This window comes from Rhineura floridana, chromosome 19, assembly GCF_030035675.1.
Source record: "Rhineura floridana isolate rRhiFlo1 chromosome 19, rRhiFlo1.hap2, whole genome shotgun sequence".
Taxonomy (NCBI): domain Eukaryota; kingdom Metazoa; phylum Chordata; class Lepidosauria; order Squamata; family Rhineuridae; genus Rhineura; species Rhineura floridana.
Window position 1 is genome coordinate 27950528 of NC_084498.1, and position 20898 is coordinate 27971425.

The following is a 20898-nucleotide window of genomic DNA, read 5'->3' on the forward strand; positions in this document are numbered from 1 at the left end:
GGAGAGCCCGGCTGCATCATCACGGCCAGGAATGGTTGCGTTTGCTGATGCTGCTGCCCCAGACAGAGCTGCGGAGGAAGTTACTTAATGGGAACCCAGGAGACCTTCTTAATGGCTCTTCTGTCTCTGGCTTGTGCCCTGAGAGAAAGGGAAGGGCTAGGGCAGCCTTCCCCAAGCTAGTGCCCTCTGGATGTTGTTGGACTACAACTCCCATCACCCTTGACCATTGGCCACACTGGCTGCTGGGACAGCAGACTGAGGAAGGCTGAGTTAGGGTGTCAGCTAGTTTTGAGCTGTAGCTTGCTTGCAGGGCTGTGGGGGCCAAAAAGGCAGCTGGTGGGAGGGAGGAAGCTGGAGCCAGCGGGCTGTTGGCACTGAAAGGGTGGCCTAGAGGGACTCGGGGCTTGAGGGGAAGGAAGAGAGGGCAGCCCCTCCCTCGTGGCATGTCCAGAAGCCAACAGGATGGGCAGCAGTTGGATCTGATTTGAATGCTGGTGACGGGGGAGCATCCTCCGCTCTGTCAGAGGCTGCAGACACACCACACATTTAAAGCACGTTCTCTCTCCCTCCCACAAAGAGTCCGTTGTTTGCCAAGGATGCTGGGAATTGTAGCTCTGTGAGAGGGGTCAACAGGTCCCAGGATCCTCTGGGGGAAGCCATGTGCTTGAAATGTATGGCACGAACACAGCCTCATCACCAGACTAATGGAGGGGGGGCAGATAGGCTGTGTATTGCACACAGCTCAGTCCTTCGGCAGAGGGGGCTGCCTGGGGCCGGAGAAGCAACACACAAGTCAGTGTGTTATATCCCCCCCAAACACACACACACGCAGAGTACATGTGCTCCTGTGTGTGAGAGAGGTCCCTGTCTGCTACCCCCTGCTCTAGCGCTGGAAGGGACCAGCGGGCCCTGGCTCTAGCGCCGGGGTGCTGGTGCAATGCGGGGACTTCTCTGCCATCCATACAGGAACCCTAAGAGGAGCCCAGCAGCCACTGGGTGAGGCCAAAGGGGCCCCGTCCAGTCCAGCATCCTGTTTGCACAGTGAGAGGCCAAGCAGCTGCCTATGGGAAGAGGCCGCACGCAGGATCTGACCGCAAGAGCGCTCTTCCAGCAACCGATGGTGGAGGCGGAGTCCCTCCTGCCACCTCTCCTTGCCTCGGCCCAGCAGGGCCAGCTGACCAGCAGCACTAGCTTTGCACAGCGCCCGTCCATTTCCGTAGAGGCTGTGCAGGGCAGCTTCCCAGAGGCTGGAGCCCTGCAGGTGAGCTCTCTCACTCTCCTGCCTGCGGCCCTTAATGGTGCCCAGAATCTGCCACCGGCCACCAGTTCTCCTGCTCCTGGGTATAGAAGGCTCCTGGATCCCCTCAAGGAAGTCCACACCCAGCTGTCCCCTGCACAGCCCAAACGCAACGGTGAGAGGCAGAACCTGCGGGAGGATCTTTATTGTTAATTGTATCAAGGACGAAACCTCGCACCTTGCTCTCAGGGTGTGTTTCCTATGGTTTCCACTCAATGACTTGCACGGCAATCTCGGCTGCCCTCCTCACAGCCGGGCTGGAATCGTTCAGCTGCTCCTGGAACGCCGGCACATGATGCAGCAAGGTCTTGCGCCCTTCCGGGGCCTCCGACAACATGGTCAGAGCCTTGATGGCGTACAGGCGGACTTTGCTTTTCTCGTCATTGATCAGGGGCAGCAGCGTGTCAATGGCATCCGCGTTGATCGCTGCGTATTTCCCTGAAAAGGAGGAAGGCACCAACAGACCCTTAGAGGAACCCTGCAGCTGCATTGGGCCAGTCCAGCCTCCGTTTCCCTGCAGTGGCCAACAGAAGCCCCACGCAGGACCTGAGCGCCACAACAGCCGCTGCTCTCTTCACATTGGGCTCTCCGGCAGCTGGCCTTCAGAGGCTGACCGCTTCCACCAGCAGAGGGAGACGATATTGAAGTGGGATGCTTGTGTGAAGGCTGACAGGCTGCCCCCTTCTGCAGCAGGTTGATGGGGCAGCAAACATCTAGTTATTGCCACCCACACAACAGGTGTCTGCCCTGCAGGACAGCTCAGCAGCTGCAGAGGTGCCTGGTAGCCAATGGGCCAGCAACCGCCTGGCTGTAGCATGGATCCTGCCGCTCAGGTGTGTATCATTCCATCAACTAGCCCCTGCTTTGTGCTGGTGTCAAGTAGCCTTCCCCAAGCTGGTGCCCTTGAGCTGTCACTGTAGTCCAACTCCCACCAGCCTCAGCCAGCACGGCCAACACTCAGGGATGATGGCACTTGTAGTCCAGCAGCAACTGGAGGGCACCAGCTGGGAAGGGCGGTATTGCGAAAGAATAGGGCTGTGACCCCGGGACAGAGTGGCCCTTCCCCTGACCGCCCCACTGGCCCTTCCTTTCTGTCCTGTGCCAGTGAGCCAGTCGTCCTTCATGCTTTCATGATTTCTGCAACAAAGGTCCCCCTCCCTTCTCTTTGTAACAGGTTGGAGGTCCCAAAGGGGCTGCCTACTCCTCTCCCCCCTCCCCTCCTCACCTTGCGTTGTAATTGCTGAATTCATCAGGGCCCCGGCTGCATGAGCACGGACCTCAGCGTCTTCATCTTCCAACAGCATGACAAGGTCTGGGAAAACGTCTTCTTCAAAGACCATGTTCTTCCCCTCCAGAGGGACACTGAGGAGAGCAAAAAGTGGAGGTCAGCCAAAGACAGTTTTACATCTGTCTGTGCATGTGACAAGGGGGGGGGGTTGCCAAGAGCTGGCTATCCTCTGGCCAATGGGTGGGCCTTGAGCTAGCTTAAGTATAAAAGAGCCACTGTCTTGGGGGACACACACTGGCATTTGCCAGAAGATAGGGCTACAAAAACAAAATGGCCTGACTCACATACCTCACTAAACCATGGTTTATTAAACTATTGTTTATTAAACTATGGCTTGGAGAATCATGTGAACCCTGCCAAGCAGTTTATCCATGGTTTGTTTACTACCAACAAACCACAATCTGAAGCCATGTTGCTGGATTACAAATCTTGGTTTGTTTTAACTTTGGCTTGGTATTATGTGTGAACCCTTCCTCAACCACGGTTTGTTTGACCAACCCTCCCCACTTTGAAAGCTCAAAAGGAAGCAGCTTGAAAACAAATCAGTCTTCGGCGAGGCAAGCCATGGTTTGATTGTCTGTGAGACAACTCCTGGTTAACTCCTGGTCCATTAAAGAAAGCATGGTTTAGCATTATGTGTGAACCAGGACACTAAATACGGAGCTAAGAAGGAAGCTGCTCTGGATTATGTGCCCCTTGAATATTTCACGGGGGGAAAGGCAGCCCTGGAATCCAGTGGAGAGAACATTGGGGTTCAAACCCTCATTGGGACATGGTGCTCACAGGGTGCCTTTGAGTAAGTCTCAAACTCTTAATCTCATCTCAATTTCTTGAGAAGACGGTTCTGAAGATAAAATGAGATGGACATTGTAAAATGCTGGGAAAACTGTGCCTGAAGCAGTTTTTATTTATTTGTTGGCCTATCATTTATTAAGTTTTCTGGCATGGCCAGGACTGGCCCAGGACATTTTGGGACCTGAACAGCAACTCCAATTGGTCCCCACTCCCCAAAGGAAGTGACATGAGGCCAAACCCACTGGGGAGATCTCCTGCACAGGCTTCATTGAAAGGAACAGGAGCTGCTCCTGTGGGGCTTGCAGGAGGAGAACACCCCTTGCGCCACCCTTCATAGTGCCCCAAATCCACAGCTTGCAGTGGCTGCCGGGTCAAGCTCTGCTGGCAGCTGCACGCTAGCTAGATCAGAGGAGGACAGGGAATGTCATGGTGCAGATGGACAGATGGACAAATTGATCAGCTTTGGTTTCTCCCCATTTCATTTTGTTGTCAGCTTGTGAACATTTGTCAGCACTTCAGTGTTTGCATCTCCTCCCAACACATTTTGGCAAGCGGTTTCTTCCACTCTCCTGCAAACACCTGGTGAGGGACAGCTGCGTTTCGGACTGCCGCATTTCTGCTCCCTGGTGAGGAGTGGCAGGCCCTCCTCACCTGATGGCCATCAGGGCCTGGGCTGCTCTGCTCCGGATATTCACCGAGGAATGGCCCAGTTTCTCCTTCAGGATGCGGACGGCCCCCGTGGCCAGAGCCTCGAAGGCCTCCACCCGCAGGCAGCCTGAGAGCGTCTCCAGGATCAGTTCTTGGATCTCCTCGAGCTCCGTTTTCAGCTTCATCACCAGAGAGGGCACCAAGCTGCTCTCCACGACCCCGACAGCTCCTGCAAGAGCAAAGAGAAGGGTGGATTGGGATTGGGATTAGGATTGGGGTGGCTCATGCCTCTGGTCCCAGCCCACCCCAGCTCTCCCAGCCAAGAGGATTGCTCTAGGAAACAGGAGGCAGGAGAGGAGCGCTTCCAGCAAGAGAAAAGAACACACTGTGCACAAGTAACCAGTTGCAAACAACCTTCAGCCACCTGGTTACTATGACTAATCCTGCCATTGCCAGGAGACAGGCAGCTCCGTTGAAAGTGACTCACATGGGCGTTTGGGTGATGCAGAAGCTCAGCAGGGGAGAAGCACTGGAGCAGCCTTTGCCAACCTGGTGCCCCCTCCCAGAAGCTTTGGGCTTCAACTCCTGTCAGCCCCAGCAGCAGCATCACGTGGCCGTCCTGGCTGCAGCTGATGGGAGTTGTAGTCCAAAGCACTTGGAGGGCTCCAGGTTGGTGCTGGAATCGCTCCTTTCGGCTTCTCCTTCATGGGATGCTGAAGGGGATCGCCAAGGCTTCCATCTGTGCGCACAGCTAACCCACATTTGACAAGGGAACAGCATTTCTACTCAGGGTTAAAGGAGACAGTGACATTAAATGCATCCTTAGAAAGTAGGGCAGGGTTGATGATGATAATGATAATAATGATTGTTCTGAGCCTGTGGTTCTGAAACTCACTTTGCCAGACAGTCAACGCAATCTCTCTCTCTTTTAATCAGAACTATTTTATTAAACCAGAAAACACAAAGGTGTACAGAAACTTCAAAGAAAGTGCACAGTCTCTGGGGATGGTGAACTGCGGATGGTGATGATGATGAAGAAGGTTGATAGCAGGTAATTATATTGTAGGATTGTTGATGAGGTAGATTCAATGGAGGAGAGGTACCTTCTGAGAGAGAAGCTTCTGGAAGAGGCAATTCTGACAGAGAAATACCTTCAGAGAGAGAGAGAGGTAAAAAAGGAGTGTTGCCCTCTGGGGCTACTAGGCCTGCCGCTTGCTTCGCTGATGACAGAAACAACTGAGGCAGGTTTTGGAGGGAAAACTAACTAACCAATTAAAGAGAGGCTGATGTCACCTGACAGGAAGTTACTGTGAGGCTCAGGGGGCACAGAGACAGACCGTTAAGAGTTCCATAACTCTAACCTAATAAATGCCTTATTTAGCACAACAGAAGGAGTCTCTCTCTATACAATCCTAAACCCTGCGGAGGCAGCACAATAATAATAATAATAATAATAATAATAATGTGTAAGGGCCACGGTGCCCACACCCAACGGGATGGTTAACCCTTCGCTTTCTAGCCATGCTCCTGAAAACACCCCTGCCCCACCCCTGGCATTGGCCTTAGACAAAAAAGGCCTCATCCAGCCAGGTAGTTCTGCTTGTGCGAGGGCTGAGCAACGGAAAGCCCCTTTTCTCGCCTCCCTGCAACCCCTAAATATGTTTTGGGGGCTCCCCCAATCCTCTGGAGCAGATTTGGGGGGCATGTGAGGGGGTGGGGAGAGGAGATGGGAAATCCTTGTGCTTGCAGATGCACTTTGCTGGATCCCACTGAAAACTTCCATGAGCCCCAGCACTGCTGCAGTGGCCTCAGTGACGTGAAGCAACTTCTCATACAGTCTGAGCAACAATGTTGTTCATGAAAAAGTGGAGCAAATGTCCACAGTGAGTTTAGGAAGGAGTCTGCCTGTCTCCTCCTTGTCTGAGGGATGGCCCCGCGGGTGTCGTGTGGGACTGTGTCATGGTAACAAGAGGCCTGGGGGCAGCCTGAGATTTCTGCTTAGAGCCAAACAAAATCAAAACCATTGATGCTGCAGAGAAGGGCTGGAGAAGTCTCTTGAGTTTCCCCACAGATCCCTCTGCAGTGTAGCACATGCCAGGTTTCAGTGGTGACTTTGAAGTCTGTGTCCCGTGGTGGCAATATATGAGTTTCAGATGGGGGGCGTTAGGACTGGACACCAGCTTCTGTGGTTTGACATGTGCTCGTGAGCACACAAACTCCAAGTCACTGCTAATGTTTTAAATGTAGCTATGCGAAGAAGACATATAACCCTGAATATTCAGGGTTAGGCATCCTAGGAGTGTTTTTGGGTTCATTCCCTCCCCTTCCTCCAAGGAGCAGAGAGTGGCAGACTGGCATTCTCCTCCAACATTACGACTGTCCTCCTCATCCACACGTTCTGGTTTTCATGTGTACAAGAGGAAGATGTGTTTTTAGGTCTTTTGCTGGGCATCACAGTCTGCCACAGGTAGACTGCACTTTTAGAAGGGGGAGAGCGACTCTGTCTTTGCCACCAGGGAATGGCTGCTTCCACTTGCTTTGTCCCACCCTCCAGCTGCATCCAGAAGACTTTCTTGCCTTTTAGGTTGAAGCAGAAGGTGAAGGCGTGGCAGGAGGGAAGACGCTGTTGCATCAGCTTTGGGGGTTGTTTTCAGATATTTTGGCTTGAGGTTTACTGTTGCGCTTTATGCTCCTTTATGTTTTGATGAACTTTGTTTTAGTGTTGTAGAGATTGTTCTGTTTACCGTGTATTGTTATGCCACAGTATTTTTATTTATTTATTTTTATTTATTAAATTTATATACCGCCCGACTAGCAATAGCTCTCTGGGCGGTGAACATAAAATAGCATAAAAATACAATGAATAACAAAATAATACTAAAATACAATCAACAATCCAATACAATAACATTTTTAAAATTAAATCAATTTAAGTTAAAATGCTTCAGAGAATAAGAAGGTTTTGACCTGGCGCCGGAAGGAGAGCAGAGTCGGCGCCAGGCGTACTTCCTCAGGGAGACTGTTCCATAGTTCGGGGGCCACCACTGAGAAGGCCCTAGATCTTGTCATCACCCTCCGGGCCTCCCTGTGAGTTGGAACCCGGAGGAGGGCCTTCGTAGCGGAACGTAGTGCATGGGCCGGTTCATATCAGAAGAGGCGTTCCGCAAGGTATCGTGGTCCCGCACCGTATAAGGCTTTATAGGTTAATACCAACACTTTGAATCTAGCCCGGAAACATATTGGCAACCAGTGCAAGCTGGCCAGAACAGGTGTTATATGCTCGGACCGCTTGGTCCTTGTCAGCAATCTGGCCGCCGCATTTTGCACTAGTTGTAGCTTCCGAACTGTCTTCAAAGGTAGCCCTACGTAAAGCGCATTACAGTAATCCAAACGTGAGGTTACCAGAGCATGTACCACTGATGTAAGGTCCTCTTTACTCAAATAGGGACGTAGCTGGGCTACCAACCGAAGTTGGTAAAACACATTCCTAACCACCGAGGCTACTTGAGTCTCAAGTGAGAGGGAAGAGTCTAAAAAGACTCCCAGACTACGAACCCGGTCCTTTAGGGGGAGTGTAACCCCGTCCAGGACAGGGTATATATCCACCATCCGATCAGAGAACCCGTCCACCAACAGCATCTCCGTCTTGTCTGGATTGAGCTTCAGTTTGTTAACTCTCATCCAGTCCATTGTCGCGGCTAGGCAACGGTTCAGCAAATCGACAGCCTCACCTGAAGAAGATGAAAAGGAGAAGTAGAGCTGCGTGTCATCACCATACTGATGACAACGCACTCCAAAACTCCTGATGACCTCTCCCAACGGCTTCATGTAGATATTAAAAAGCAGGGGGGACAAAACTGACCCCTGCGGGACCCCATATTGGAGAGCCCGCGGTGTCGAGCAATGTTCCCCAAGCACTACCTTCTGGAGACGACCCGCCAAGTAGGAGCAGAACCACTGCCAAGCAGTACCTCCAACTCCCAACTCCGCGAGCCTCTCCAGAAGGATACCATGGTCGATGGTATCAAAAGCCGCTGAGAGATCAAGGAGAATCAACAGAGTTACACTCCCTCTGTCTCTTTCCCGACATAGGTCATCGTACAGGGCGACCAAGGCTGTCACGGTGCCAAAACCGGGCCTAAAACCCAATTGAAATGGATCTAGATAATCAGTTTCATCCAATAGCGCCTGGAGCTGGCCAGCAACCACCCGTTCCAAGACCTTGCCCAGGAATGGAACATTCGCCACTGGCCTGTAGCTGTTAAAATTGTCTGGGTCCAAGGAAGGCTTTTTCAGGAGTGGTCTCACCACTGCCTCTTTCAGACAGCCCGGGACCACTCCCTCTCGTAAAGAGGCATTTATCACTTCCTTGGCCCAGCTACCTGTTCCATTCCTGCTAGTTTTTATCAGCCAGGAGGGGCAAGGATCCAGTACCGAAGTAGTTGCACGTACCTGTCCAAGCACCTTGTCCACGTCCTTGAGTTGAACCAACTGAAGCTCATCCAACAAAACAGGACAAGACTGTGCTCCGGACATCTCACTAGGATCTACTGCTATAACTTGAGAGTCTAGGTCCTGGCGGATACATGAGATCTTATTCTGGAAGTGATCGGCAAACTGATTACAGCGGGCCTCCGATGATTCCACCGTGTCCGGAGGGTTTAACTGTTTGTTTATATAAACTGCTTTGAGCACAGACTATTTGTAGAAAATGCGGTATATAAATAAATTGGCTATAGACTATTGACTATTGGGGGGGAATTGGCAACCAGATAACAGGCCAGAGCCTAGAATGAAAGCACAGGGAGTTTATTAAAACCAATATACAGATGGACTCTTGAACACAAGGGGTGGGGATTGTGATGCGTCCTTCCCTGGCTCTCCCTGTCAGGTTGCTACCTGCTCGTGGTTACTGCCTGTCTCTAGGCACCACCAGGGACTCCACCAGTCCGGACCGCACTCTCTTATGGTTTACCTATCCGCTCTAGCACAGATCTCAACAGATCCCCCTGCTAGGCAACCACCAGTAACGTCCTAATACTAGTATTCCCAGAGACTCTGAATACTGGTATTGTTATTCTCTTCACCGCTGCCACCATTTGTTACAGTTCCCCTTCAGCCTTGGTCATTACCTTACCCTCCCTTCTGGTCTGTGAAACCCCAGCCAAGGATCAGGCCTTTGGTAAACCAAATTAAGTATTTATTACAGATAACAAAGCTAACAAGATTAACAAGATTTCTTCTTAAAGCACATAAGCATATGGTTTTACTCAATACTAATCCGAACTCCACCTCCCTCCTGGCAAACAACTCTCTAAACCCCACCAAGCAACCCACTCAGTTCTCTTCTCCCCCCCAGATTCCACTTTCACTCTTCCTTTTATACATTCAGCCATTTTAAACACTCAGCCAATCATCTCGCATTCTACTGCCCATTCACTCCCCCTCCTCTTTCACTCCACTTACCATGTATCTTCTAAACAACTAACACTTACCATATATACATTAATATAGGAACATCACAGGGATCCCCCGCCAATGGGCTGGATGCAGCCTGCAGCTGGATTTTGCGTGCCCTCTAAGGCTGGGATGATGGGAGGCTGCCATGCCTAGTCCCCTGGCCCAGGACTGGCCTTGGAGTCCTTACACTAGAGGGTGAACCCAACTTCCCACAGACTGAGGATCTGGAGCAGTAGGCAGGGTCCCCTGGACCCTGCACTGAGAGTCCTCTTGAAGGACCCTTCATGGGGGGACGCACTGAAGGACCCTTCGTGCTGACAGAGGCGGCAGCGGCAAGCCACCCCTTGCTCCCTGGGAATGGCAGCAACCAAAGGTGCAGGGTCGGGCCAAAGAATGACAACAGACTAAACCTCTACAGACCAAGAGTTGCTGTGCAACTTGAGAGTAAGGGGCCTCCTCAAAAGCAATCAATCCTGGAAACATCTTTGTCACTAGCAGCTGTGATTAGGGTGGGGCCTATGAGGCCAGAGTCTATCAGGCCTCCCAGATGCTGGAAATAACACAGGCCTCTGGCTCCTGGGCCTCCCTTGCTGGGGGTCGCTTGGATTCCTTTTGGTATTGACCTTGGACTGTTTGCCCTCACCTCTGAATTATGTCTTGGCCTGGGACTAACACCTTGGCTTGTTTGGGTTGCTGCTGCAGCCTCATCCCAGCTCTCCTTGGTGAGTATTTTGGATAGGAGGCTTAGACCTCCCAGGACTGGCGTTCTCGCCACCCGGGGCACCTGCTGGAGGTTGAAAGAGGCTGAGGGCAGGCTGAGGCCTTGCAAGTTTCCTTCAGCCCCATTTTGCATGGAGCTGGTCTTGTTTGGACCAGTGAGGGGTGTGTTTGCTCCATGCTCACCTGTCTTGGAGCCCTACCTCATCCTGCCAGACAGGGTGTCTGTAAGGAGCTTGGGCAAAATTCAGGGCCTATTTGGGCTAGGATCCTGGAGGCCCTCCAGAAAGAGGCAGGCAGAGTGTGGCCTGCAAGACAGAAATGGGAGCTTGGTCCAGGGAGGCATCAGCCTGAATGTACCTGGCTTTCACATTTAGGGGAGTTACACACAGTTGTGGAGGGTTTGTTTGTTTCTTTAAAAAGGTTATTCTGACATGGAAAGGCAGGTACCTTGGAAAGAGGTAACTAACATGGTGCCCTCCAGGTGTTGCTGGACTCCAGCTCCCATCAGCACCTGGTCAGCTTGGCCAAATATCAAAGGACAGTGACAGTTGGAGTCCAGCAACATCTGGAGGGCACCAGGTTGGCCACCCCTGTGTTGGGTCAATAACATTTACAAGAGCAATTGGCAGGAATATACATCTATGACCTAAATATCACAAGAATTCAGGCAAGATTGTTTGGAAATATTTCAAACTATACTATGGGGAGAAAACGTACTTTTAAAAGTAGAGTTTTTTTAAATGCCCTAAAAAAAAGTGCATGCTGGTCTTTCTATATATAACTAACCTAGTTTGACAACTGATTTTAAAGAGCGAGCTAACCAGAAGAGATGAATGAAATAGGACAGGACTACTGAAAAGCTTGTGATAAAATATTAAAAATTAGAAGATAGGCTTTCAATCAGGTTTTTCTGAATGTTTGTATGTGTAAGGGAAAATGTTATAGTACATATATCACTAAAATGACTATCGCTTCAATCACGCCACTTCTTTTGGAATTTTGAAACCACATTGCAAGGAAATGGCTTTCCTGCCAAGTGATGGGCGAGTGGCCCACACCCTGCAGATAGCCCGTCACCGCTGCTGTCACTGCTGCTGCCTCCACTGTGGTCTGGGCCAGAGCAAGAGGCAGGTAGACACGCCGGTTCCAACAGTGAAGAGGGGAGGCAGGTGGGAGGGGCCTGGGTGATTGGCAGATGCCTGACCATGGTGACCTTGCCTTGATGCTGGAACTGGTTGGTACCTCAATGTAGCTGGATCACCCCCTCAGGGAAAGGCTTAGTGAACAGGTAAGTTGTAAGCAGGTGCCTTAAAAGCTAAGGCTGTAGGTGCCAGCCCCTCGCAGCTCACTGCAAGTGTGTTCTAGCAGCCCTTAGCAAGCTTGGCTTCTCAATACCTCCCCCCCCATTCCCCAATGTTGAAATGGCTCTAAACCCATTTATTTGCATGCTTTTCCCAGCTTGGTGGTCTCCAGATTCTTTGGATGGTAACTCCCATCAGCTCAGCTAGGGCAGCCAGGCTCTCCTCCACCGCAGTATCCTCCACCCGTGTTGGCTGGGGAAGGTGGGTACTGTATTTCAAAACAGCATGGGGGGGGATACCAGATTGGTGAAAGCTGTTTTTATATCATCCAGCATTAAGAGGGGATTCCACTTTCGTCATGCCAATAAACCAATGTTGGAAGCTTATCCAACAACAGTGGAGTGTAAGCCCAAAGAATGCGAGAGATTAATGTTCTTCATCAGAAAGGGAAGAAATGGGGCAGGGTGGAAATCATATCTGCTGAAGCCTTTTAAAGCCAGCCTTCACAATCTGGAGGTTCCCTTTGCACGTGGTTGGGTGCAACATTAGTTTATTTCAGGGAAATGCAGGCTGGGGGCTGTGCAGCTGCACCACTAGAAGATGGGGGATTTAATGTACTGTGTTTGCAATAAAAAACCCCTCCTATTTTCCCCATTGGTGATAAAAAAATTAATTACCCCTCCCTACCTCCACAGCACTGCTGTTAAAATCAACTTCAAGGCTGTCTCCAACAGCATTTCCCTAAAAAACTAAAATGCAAGGAGACTGAATAGCAGAACCGGACTACTGTACACTGTAGGGCTGCAATACACAACTCTCCCCTTCCATCTGCAAAACAGGTATAGCAACACTGGGCTACTTTGCAGGGCTGGTGTAAACAATTATCTCTCAGCCACAGCCCTGCAATTTGGGCTTGATCTGCATTGGTGCTAGAAGGCAACTTTTTTACTGTGTATAAACTGGGAGGGGGGAATCAAATTTTTAACTGAAACTGACCAGATCTGAGTTAGAAAGATCATGAACTTCTGTGTTTGTTTTGCCTACAAAACAAAAAGTAGCATCAAGCGCAGCTACCTTAAAATCCTGCATTGCTGATGGGGCGTCAAGAAAGACAAAGAGAAAGTTTCAGACTTCGGTCAGGAAGTTGCTTTGCCTGACAATGGATGTGTCACTCTAATCTCCCCTAAATTGCTCAATGTGGGAAGACCTGTAGCTCTGTGGTAGCAGGCAGAAGGTTCCAGCCAGGGAAGGACTCCCTCCCGGAAGCCCTGCAGAGCCATTGCCAGTCAGTGTACACAGTACTGAGCTAGATGAACCAGTGGGCTGACTCAGTAGAAGGCACCTTCCTACGTCAATCACTGTGATGCCTTCACTCATTGGCTAACAGATGGGAAGGCCAGGCACGGCTCGCTCCTCACAAAGCCGTTTGGCAGAGCGGTGCCTGTATGCTTTGCCTACTTTCCCTGGTTTTACAAGGGCCAGAGACTTGCTTCGGACAATGACAGCTGGGACTCCAGGGCTATGTTTCAGTCAGTTGGGGGCGGGGGAGAGGGGCTGCCTGCCTTGTGGATGCCCATGGATGGTGCTAGTACAGCCTCATTCTTCTTTCAGGCATTGCAGCGCAGGGCACCAGACATGCACAGAGTGCAGAAGGCAAAGGTGGGGCATGTGGCCCCATTCTCATCTCCCAAAGGGTGGTGGCAATGTCAGTTATGGGCTCTAAACGTCGAAGATGTGTCTGGATGCGCATGTGGCATGGATGCATACAAGTGCTCCACTGTGAAACTGCAGTTAGGAAAAACCTTTGCGTATGCATGTTCCGCTGGTGGTGCATGTCTTCCAGTCTCTCAGCTGTTATTCTTGCAGACAAAAACCAGCTTTCGCAGGAGTGATGAGCATGTTGATCAACAACTACACTAACAAGGAGCGCAGGGTTTTTATCTGCTGCTCTACAAAGAAAAAGGTGTTGCCATGGAAACTGTCTTAGCGCTTTGTCTCTCAGCAACAGCATCTTCCAGTCTACATATTACTGCTGTGGGTGGGTGTCATCCTGCTTTAGAGAGTGCTCTGTCTCCACAGTCATTTTCTCCAGATGGGGCCGTCTGACCTTTCCCTTGGGTGACCCTCGGTGGCTGCTTTTGCAGGGGGAGGCATGTCATGCCTCTCTGCGCTCTGGAACTCCAGAGGGCAAAGTGAAATGGGCAGAGGGCCTGATGCAAGCAGATGGCAGGAAGGCAAGGGTGAGCAAGCCAGGGATGTCGGTGGCAAGAGCATGGGCGCTGCGGGAATGGAGGAGGCCAGTGTAGGAACTCAACCAGGCAGGAAGGAAGCATGTGCAAGATCAGGCCACAAGTTGCCAGTCCCTTTGTACAAGTTCCAGTTGGACCAGAGTTCTCCTTTGCAACACATTTGGTGTGATGGTAAAGTCAGCCTTGCCACTGGATCAGACCAAAGGCCTATGTAGACCATTAGCCTATTTCCCACATTGGCCAATAAGATCTCTTCTGGGAAACCACCAAGCAAAGTATGAGTGCAATAGTCTTTTTCCTCTTCTGCTCCCTAGAGAATTGGTCCTTGGAGATGTGCTGCCTCTAATCCCGAAGGTCATACTTAGCCACAGTCTCATCCCCGAGGAATTTGCCTAATTCCCTTTTAAAACCACCCAAGCTTGCCATATCTTGCAGAAGCAAATTCCATAGCTTACTTATGCATGGTGGAAAGATGGACTTTCCTTTTGTCTGCCCTGAATTTCCCAGCATTCAGCTTTCTTGAATGATGCCAGAAAGTTCTAGGATCCTGAGGAAGAAAACCTTCCCCGTCTCCTTCCACACCATGCGTAACACTTCTGTCATGTCCCCCACCAAACCCCCAGCTCACAATTTTTCCAAACTAAATAGCTGCAAAAGTTGTCACTGTTTCTTGTAACAGAGATGCCGCAGCTTTCTGGTAGTTTCAGTTATGTTTTTGGGAACCTTTCCCTGCTCTGCAATATCCTTTTTGAGATCCACAATAATTTTGTACAGTCAAAACTGTTAATTTTCTGAAATGCTGATTAAAGCATGATGACCTCATCTAACAATTACAAATAAGGAAATGGGAGTGTGCATCCCACAACAAACACTGGACCACCCCAAAATTATACCCCCAAACATCCAGGAGACCATCCCCTACAATATGAAATAAGAGTTGCGTCTGGCCCAATGCATCCTTTTAGTGCAAGATACTGCCCAGCATGGAGTCAAATCCTTGGAAGTCATCTAATCCAACCCCCTACATGGTGCAGGCTCTGAGGTGCAGGATGCAGCTGCGGCCCCTGCTTCAGTGCCACCTCCAGCAACCTCTTCCTGAGGCAACCTTATTCTCATGTTCAGCTGAAGTCTGCCCTGCCATTTCAACTCCCTGCTTCTGCTCCTGCCATCTGGAACAGCAGAGAACACGTCTGCAGCATCTTCTGCATGGCCGCCCTTCCAGAATGCTATCAGGGCTCTCTTTCGTCTTCTCTTTTGCAGACTAAACCGACCCAGCTCTTTCAGCCTTTAGATTTGGCTTCCAGTTCCCTCGTCTTCCTGCTCCTCTTTTTCTAGACGTGCTCCAGGTTGTCAATGGTCTTAAAACATGGTACACAGAACTCCAGATGCAGCCTGGCCAGTACAGAATCAAAATAGCCATATTACTTCTCATGATCAGGACACTATGCTTCTGTTAATACAGCCTAAGATTGTATTAGTTTTTTATGCAACTGCATTCAACTGCAGGCTCATCCTCAGCTTGGGATCCACTGAGACATATAGAGCAAGGGGGGTTAACCTGTGGTCCTTGGACCTCGAGGGTGGTCCATGGATGGGCTTCAGGGAGTCATGAACCAATTTCCAATGCAATAAAATAAATTCTATGCAAAATTGTGTGTGTGTATGTGCATTTTTCTCAGGAGGGAGTGCATAGCTTTCATCAGAATCACAGAGGGGTCCGTGACCCAAATAAAGGTTAAGAACCACAGATCTAGACTCTTTTCACATGTGCTGCTCCCAACCCAGATTCCCCACATCCGTCCTGTACTTGCGTCTTTGGGTCTTTATGTACCTAATGAAGGACTTCATGTTTATCTCAATTTGAATTTAATATTGGTGATTTGGGCCCGCATTCCAACCTGCCATGATCATTTTGAATCTTGATTGTCTTCTGTGGCATTAGCTATCCATCCCCAAGCTTTGTGTCACTTGCACACTTGATACACATCTCATGTATGTCCTTATTTATTTGAACAATATCCAGCCTGCCCTTTATCAATCCCAGGGTGGGTTATTAAATGTGTAAACATAACATACGCATACAAAACTGGAGCAGAGAAACATCCATTTTTAAAATAACAAAAATAAATTCTACAAAGGCATGTTTTTATCCCTAATATAAAGCTGGCTCCATCTCAATATCCACAATATCCTGCCTGGGTAGACAGGTGACTTTTAAGTCATCACCCAAAAGAAACTACAGTAGGCACCAATACACACCAGAGATGAAGCAATTCTTTAAAGAGGGGGCCGCTATGAAGAAGCCCCCCCCACCTTGTGACTGACTGAGGTGGGTGGGGAAGCTATTCCTTACCAGCTGGCGCCTGGTGGAATGACAATGTTTTAGTGTTGTCTTGGATGTTTGTGCAAGAGGATCCGTCCTAATTTTTAGGAATTGACTGCTTCTGTGCATGGGGAGCAGCATGTGGGCATTGTTCCCAGGGATGCTCTAGGCATGCCGGCTGTTATTCTGGCCTTTTTGTATGTTCTTGCGTGTGTTACCCGTCCTGCAAGTTTGCTTGCACCATCTTCAGATGAAATATTTTGACATGCTAGTATAAGAACTGGCAACCCCAAAGAGTTATTCTAAAGTCATACAAGATACTATTTTCATACTCCTGAACTTTTCATTGTTCCAATTACAAAATGTGGCATATATTAGTTTTAATTATGCTGCAGTGATTTTGGCAGTCATCTTGGATTTTTCAGTTTGTTTTCTCAACATCGCGGTGCCACAGACAACTGGTTTACTCACCAAACTATGCATAATTTAATGCTTTATGAACCACCAGAGTTGGTTTTACAATGTATTTTGTACAGATTGTTGTGTTGTCTAAACCAGCATTCAGATGGCCACCATTTTTCAACTAAGGCTTCTAAAATCCTTTGGGATAGGCATGAAATGAACATTAACTTGTCTCAAAGCAGGGCAGTTGAGCTGCAAAAGCCAATTTATGTTGGTAAGGAGTTGGGAGTCTTGGCTAGTTTAAGTGTATCCCTAGCAAAAGACAGAGTTGGATTCGGCAGGTTGGCAAACATAAAAAACAAACAAATTTCCCCTCAAACAGCCTCAAACCTTGGCAAATCTCTCTGGTTACATTGGATGCCCTTGGGCCAGTCACTTTCTCAATCTATAACCTACCTTGCAGGGTTGTTGTCAGGAGAAAACGGGCCAACTGTCACATACACTGCCTGAGTGTGTTGGAAGAAAGGTGCAAAATGGAGTGACTTATAGGGAACAGCCGTCGTAGCTCAGTGATACGAGCCCCTGCTTTGCATGCTGAAGGTCCCAGGTTCAAACCCTGGCAGCATCTCCAGGTAGGGATAGAGAGCCAGTGTGGTGTAATGGTTAGTGTCAGACTGGGACCTTGGGAGACCAGGGTTCAAATCCCCACTTGGCCATGATGCCTACTGAGTGACCTTATGCCGGTCACTGTCTCTCAGCCTAACCTACCTCACAGGATTGTTGTGAGGACAAAATTGGGAGGGGAACAACTCTGGTCGGATGCCACCTTGAGCTCTGTGGAGGAAAGGTGGGATTTAATAAATGAAAGATGTCCTGTCTGAAACTCTGGAGAGCCACTGCTGCCAGTCAGTGTAGACAATACTTAACTAGATGGACCAAAGCTGACTCTGCATCAAGGCAGCTTCCTCTGTTCCTGAATGGAACAAGGCAAGCAAAAAAACAGAAGCATTTCCTTTATGGAATCCACTAGCTGGAAATTATACAGCAGGCGGCTATAAAACTGGGCGAGATGTTCCATTCAGTTTGCATTTAGAGTGTTCATGTTCTGGAAGAATGTGAGAACTGAAACCAAGGGCACAGTGCTCCTGGGTCTCAAACCCATTACTTTGTGGGAGTGGGGTCCCTATGTCTCCAGCATCCTATAAGCCAATCAGCATGAAAGGGAGTGTGTTAGCTGCTAAGAAGAGTCTTCTAACATGCTTCCTTGTTCTTTCCTGCTGCTTGGAGACAGTCAGTGCAAGGAGACACTTCTCAGTAGCTAACACATCCCCCTGTCATGCTGATTGGCTCCTAGGGAGATCTGTTGTTATGGGAGAAGTTGCACCTGGGAAGGACTGAGGAGTGAGGGGGCCTGGCAGTGAGGGGACATGGCATGATGACTATCATGAAGGGACCCTGCACTTCTGAATTTGTCACTACACTACTGACAGAAACACAGTTGTCCTTCAAAAATTGCACTTATCCGAATTTTGCAATGTAGTTCTCCAACTGAACGAGGCTTCCCAAACTGCATGGATGGGAAAATGCACATGAAAGCTAATATGCTCGTGAAAATAACACACAGACATGCATTCTCGTAGCAGAAATTGCTTGCAGAGATGTGCACCTAAGTCAAACCTTCATGCACAAACATGTTTATTAGCACCAAAATGCTGAAGACTTTTCAAGAGTGTTTTTTCAAAGAAAGCAAATTGCTGCAGAACCGGATGGGAAAGGGCGGGAACTGATCTGGTCAGCTCTTTCCCTCCCCAGCCGCGCGGCCTTTTGCCTGCTGTAGGGTCCGCTCCTCCGGACCCTGCATTTCAGTCTCCAGAAGCACCTGCTCTTCAGCGTTGGGGACGGGACTCCGCGGCTTCCGTTCCGTTAAGCGATTCCCTGCAGGACCCCCGGGGAGCCCTCACGTGCAGCTCCCGCGCGGGGTGCCCTCCCGACGGCACAGCAGGGCCAAGGGGCGGAGGCTCGGGGCGCCGGTGCCCGCGAAGCCACACACACGCGAGGCCAGCCATGCCGCCGTCCGCCGCGAGCGCACCTCCGGGGCCACCACGTGGCAGCTGCCAGGCCGAGGCGAGCTGGGCTCCACTGCGCACGGCCTCGGCGCGCCCGCCATTGGCGAGCGCGCGCGCCAATCCGGGCGTCGGCCGGCCAATCCGGGCGTGCGGAGCCTCTGCGGCGCACCAGCCCCTCCAGCGCCCGCGGCTCCCGAGCGTGGTCTGCTGTGGCGCGCGGCTGCTGCGGGGACCCCCCAGCCGCCGGGGACGGCCCTGACCTGACCTGCGCCGCAGCCCCCCCTCCGGACGGCTCCGCGCGGCCGCTGCAGCCTCAGCAGCAAAGGGAAGGCAGGCAGGCAGGCATCCCCCGCCGGTGCGCTGCTGCCGGTCCCGGGGGGAGGATGGGAGCCTTTGCGCTGACGAAGCCCGCCGGTACCAGCAGCGGAGGAGGAGGAGGAAGAGGCTGCCTGCCCCGCCTCTGGCGACTGTAGAGAGGTAGGTGCCGCTTCGTGCTGCTCCTGGCGCCGCCGCTTTCCCGTTCCCGAGCGGGCACATAGGTCCGGGCGCGCTTGAGAGCGGGCTGGCCGCAGGGGGGGGCGGATGCCCTGGCGGAGGTGGGTCTCGGGGTGCCGGCCCTGGGCGCCGCTCCTGCTCCCGTTTGCCCAGCGCCAAGAGGCCGCCTCCGCCGCTGGGGAAAGTCTCTTAAGCCGGGGACGGCGGGGATGGCGCGCAGCCCCTCGGCAGGACCGGGACCTTGAGCCGGGGCGGGGGCTCCGGCTTCTGGTTCCCGGCGCCGCGCCTTTCCAACCCGGGGTGGCCACGGGCAGCAGGCGGCTGCCCCTCCCCGAGCGGCCCCTGTGGACGGCGCCTCCTGCCCCGCCCTTCGGGGAGGCGGCGGCGGCGGGGTCTGCAGTTGCCCCTCCCGGGGCGCCGGTCGGCCAGCCAGCCAGCCTGCCTCGTGCGGCGGCGCTGGCGCGTGTGACAGGCAGCTGTGGGGCTAGCCTAGCGATGCTGCGCCCTGGGCTGGTGCAGCCCTCCGGGACCAGCCCTTTCTGCCCTGCGTGAGGGACGGAGAGAGGCATCCACGCGGGCTCCCTCCTTTGCCCCAGAGCGGGTCCCACCACACCCTTCGCGCCGACGGCCTTGGTCGATGGCGCTGCGAAGATCAGGAGCAGCCGCTCAGGCCGAGGGGCCGCCCAGACAGGTGGCTGGAAAGCGGGCACGCCTTTGGCTGTTTCTCAGAGGAGGCTAGACCCCCCCTCCCGTTTCTAGCATCCTAATATCTGCAGGGGGTGCTTGCAGCTGGCCATGTTTCTGACTGCGTGGCAGGAGGGTTCAGGCTTTTCAGCATGGCTCTGTCCTCTGAATGGGTTGAGGAACCGTCAGCCAAGAAAGGATTGGGCCCTGCCCTTGGATGGAGGACATTCTGGAGGCAGAGCCAGGGAGAAGCTGGAGGGGGGTCCCTAAGAAGGGACAAGTGCTGGTCTGAGCAAGCAGGACCAAGCCGTTGGCCTCTAGTCGAGATAGTCTCTGATGGAAGGCCACCCCCATCACCGACTGCCTTGCACTCTCTGTCAGTCTATGTGCATATGCTGCCACATCAGTTCTTTTCAGAGAAGCCTTCTAAAAAGGAACAAATGGTTATACGGTGCATTAAGAATGTGATATCTTCATTTTGGGTCAGCTGACACAGGTCACTTGATTTAAGGCTAGCCTCTATGACGAAGTGAACCACTTCGTCTCCATAATGTAGCCTTCTGGTAGTGGAACTTGCCTTTAAATGTAGCCCTGATTTCACTCTCCCCCCCCCCAAATATAATGATCTAAATATAACTGATTCAGAGGCACTTAGGGTCTGAAATGGTTGTGTCTGGTACCAGGTTTTTCCAGTTCTTTTGACATGTAGAATACTTACTTCTATTAACCCACAAAGAAGGACAAAAGAATCTCCAGACAACAGCTACAGGATGGGACTTTGCCCTCCCCATTTCAGGAAGTTTTGGGGAGGTAATATTTAGGGCTGGGGTGTGTGAGCAACACTGGTGTCAGCTGCAATCACCTCCTCAGTTGACACAGTCTGCTTAGATACAAATTAGATATATGGATTGAAGAGTGATTTAGCTAGCATCAGATGTACCACTTACACATTCCAGTGAAGGAATTAACTTACAGGGCAATACCATGTCTCCTCATTTTCCCATAATCTTATTATGAGTTCTTGGCCATGGTTGGTTTCCCATATTGAAGAAGCTTCTTTGCTCCAGAGAGCACCTGGGGAGCTCCACCGGGGTTTAAAAAAGGCAGAATTAGTTTCTCCCAGAAAAAAAACCCAACTTGATGCAACCACTGGAAGGTTTTTGTCACCAG

General features: G+C 51.2%; 2 protein-coding genes across 3 annotated transcripts in view; one reads left to right on the top strand and one right to left on the bottom strand.

The window, feature by feature from the left end:
* Window positions 1-1427: 1427 nt before the first annotated feature.
* Window positions 1428-20898, bottom strand: part of RSPH14 (radial spoke head 14 homolog) — a 65211-nt gene continuing 45740 nt past the window's right edge. Inside the window, exons 4-6 of the mRNA XM_061602488.1 lie at window positions 4032-4257; window positions 2523-2659; window positions 1428-1735 (exon numbers count right to left, since the gene is read on the bottom strand). Coding sequence (XP_061458472.1) covers window positions 1497-1735; window positions 2523-2659; window positions 4032-4257 — 602 coding nt within the window. The 3' untranslated portion in view covers window positions 1428-1496. The remainder of the gene's footprint in view (window positions 1736-2522; window positions 2660-4031; window positions 4258-20898) is intronic.
* The window catches only part of GNAZ (G protein subunit alpha z), a 45046-nt gene continuing 34192 nt past the window's right edge, over window positions 10045-20898 (top strand). The window contains exon 1 of one of the 2 annotated variants that reach the window (XM_061602487.1): window positions 10045-10210. The gene's annotated coding sequence lies outside the window, so the exon portion shown is untranslated. Of the gene's footprint in view, window positions 10211-18335; window positions 19027-20898 lie in introns of those variants that run through there. The other variant, XM_061602486.1, reaches the window with a different exon arrangement.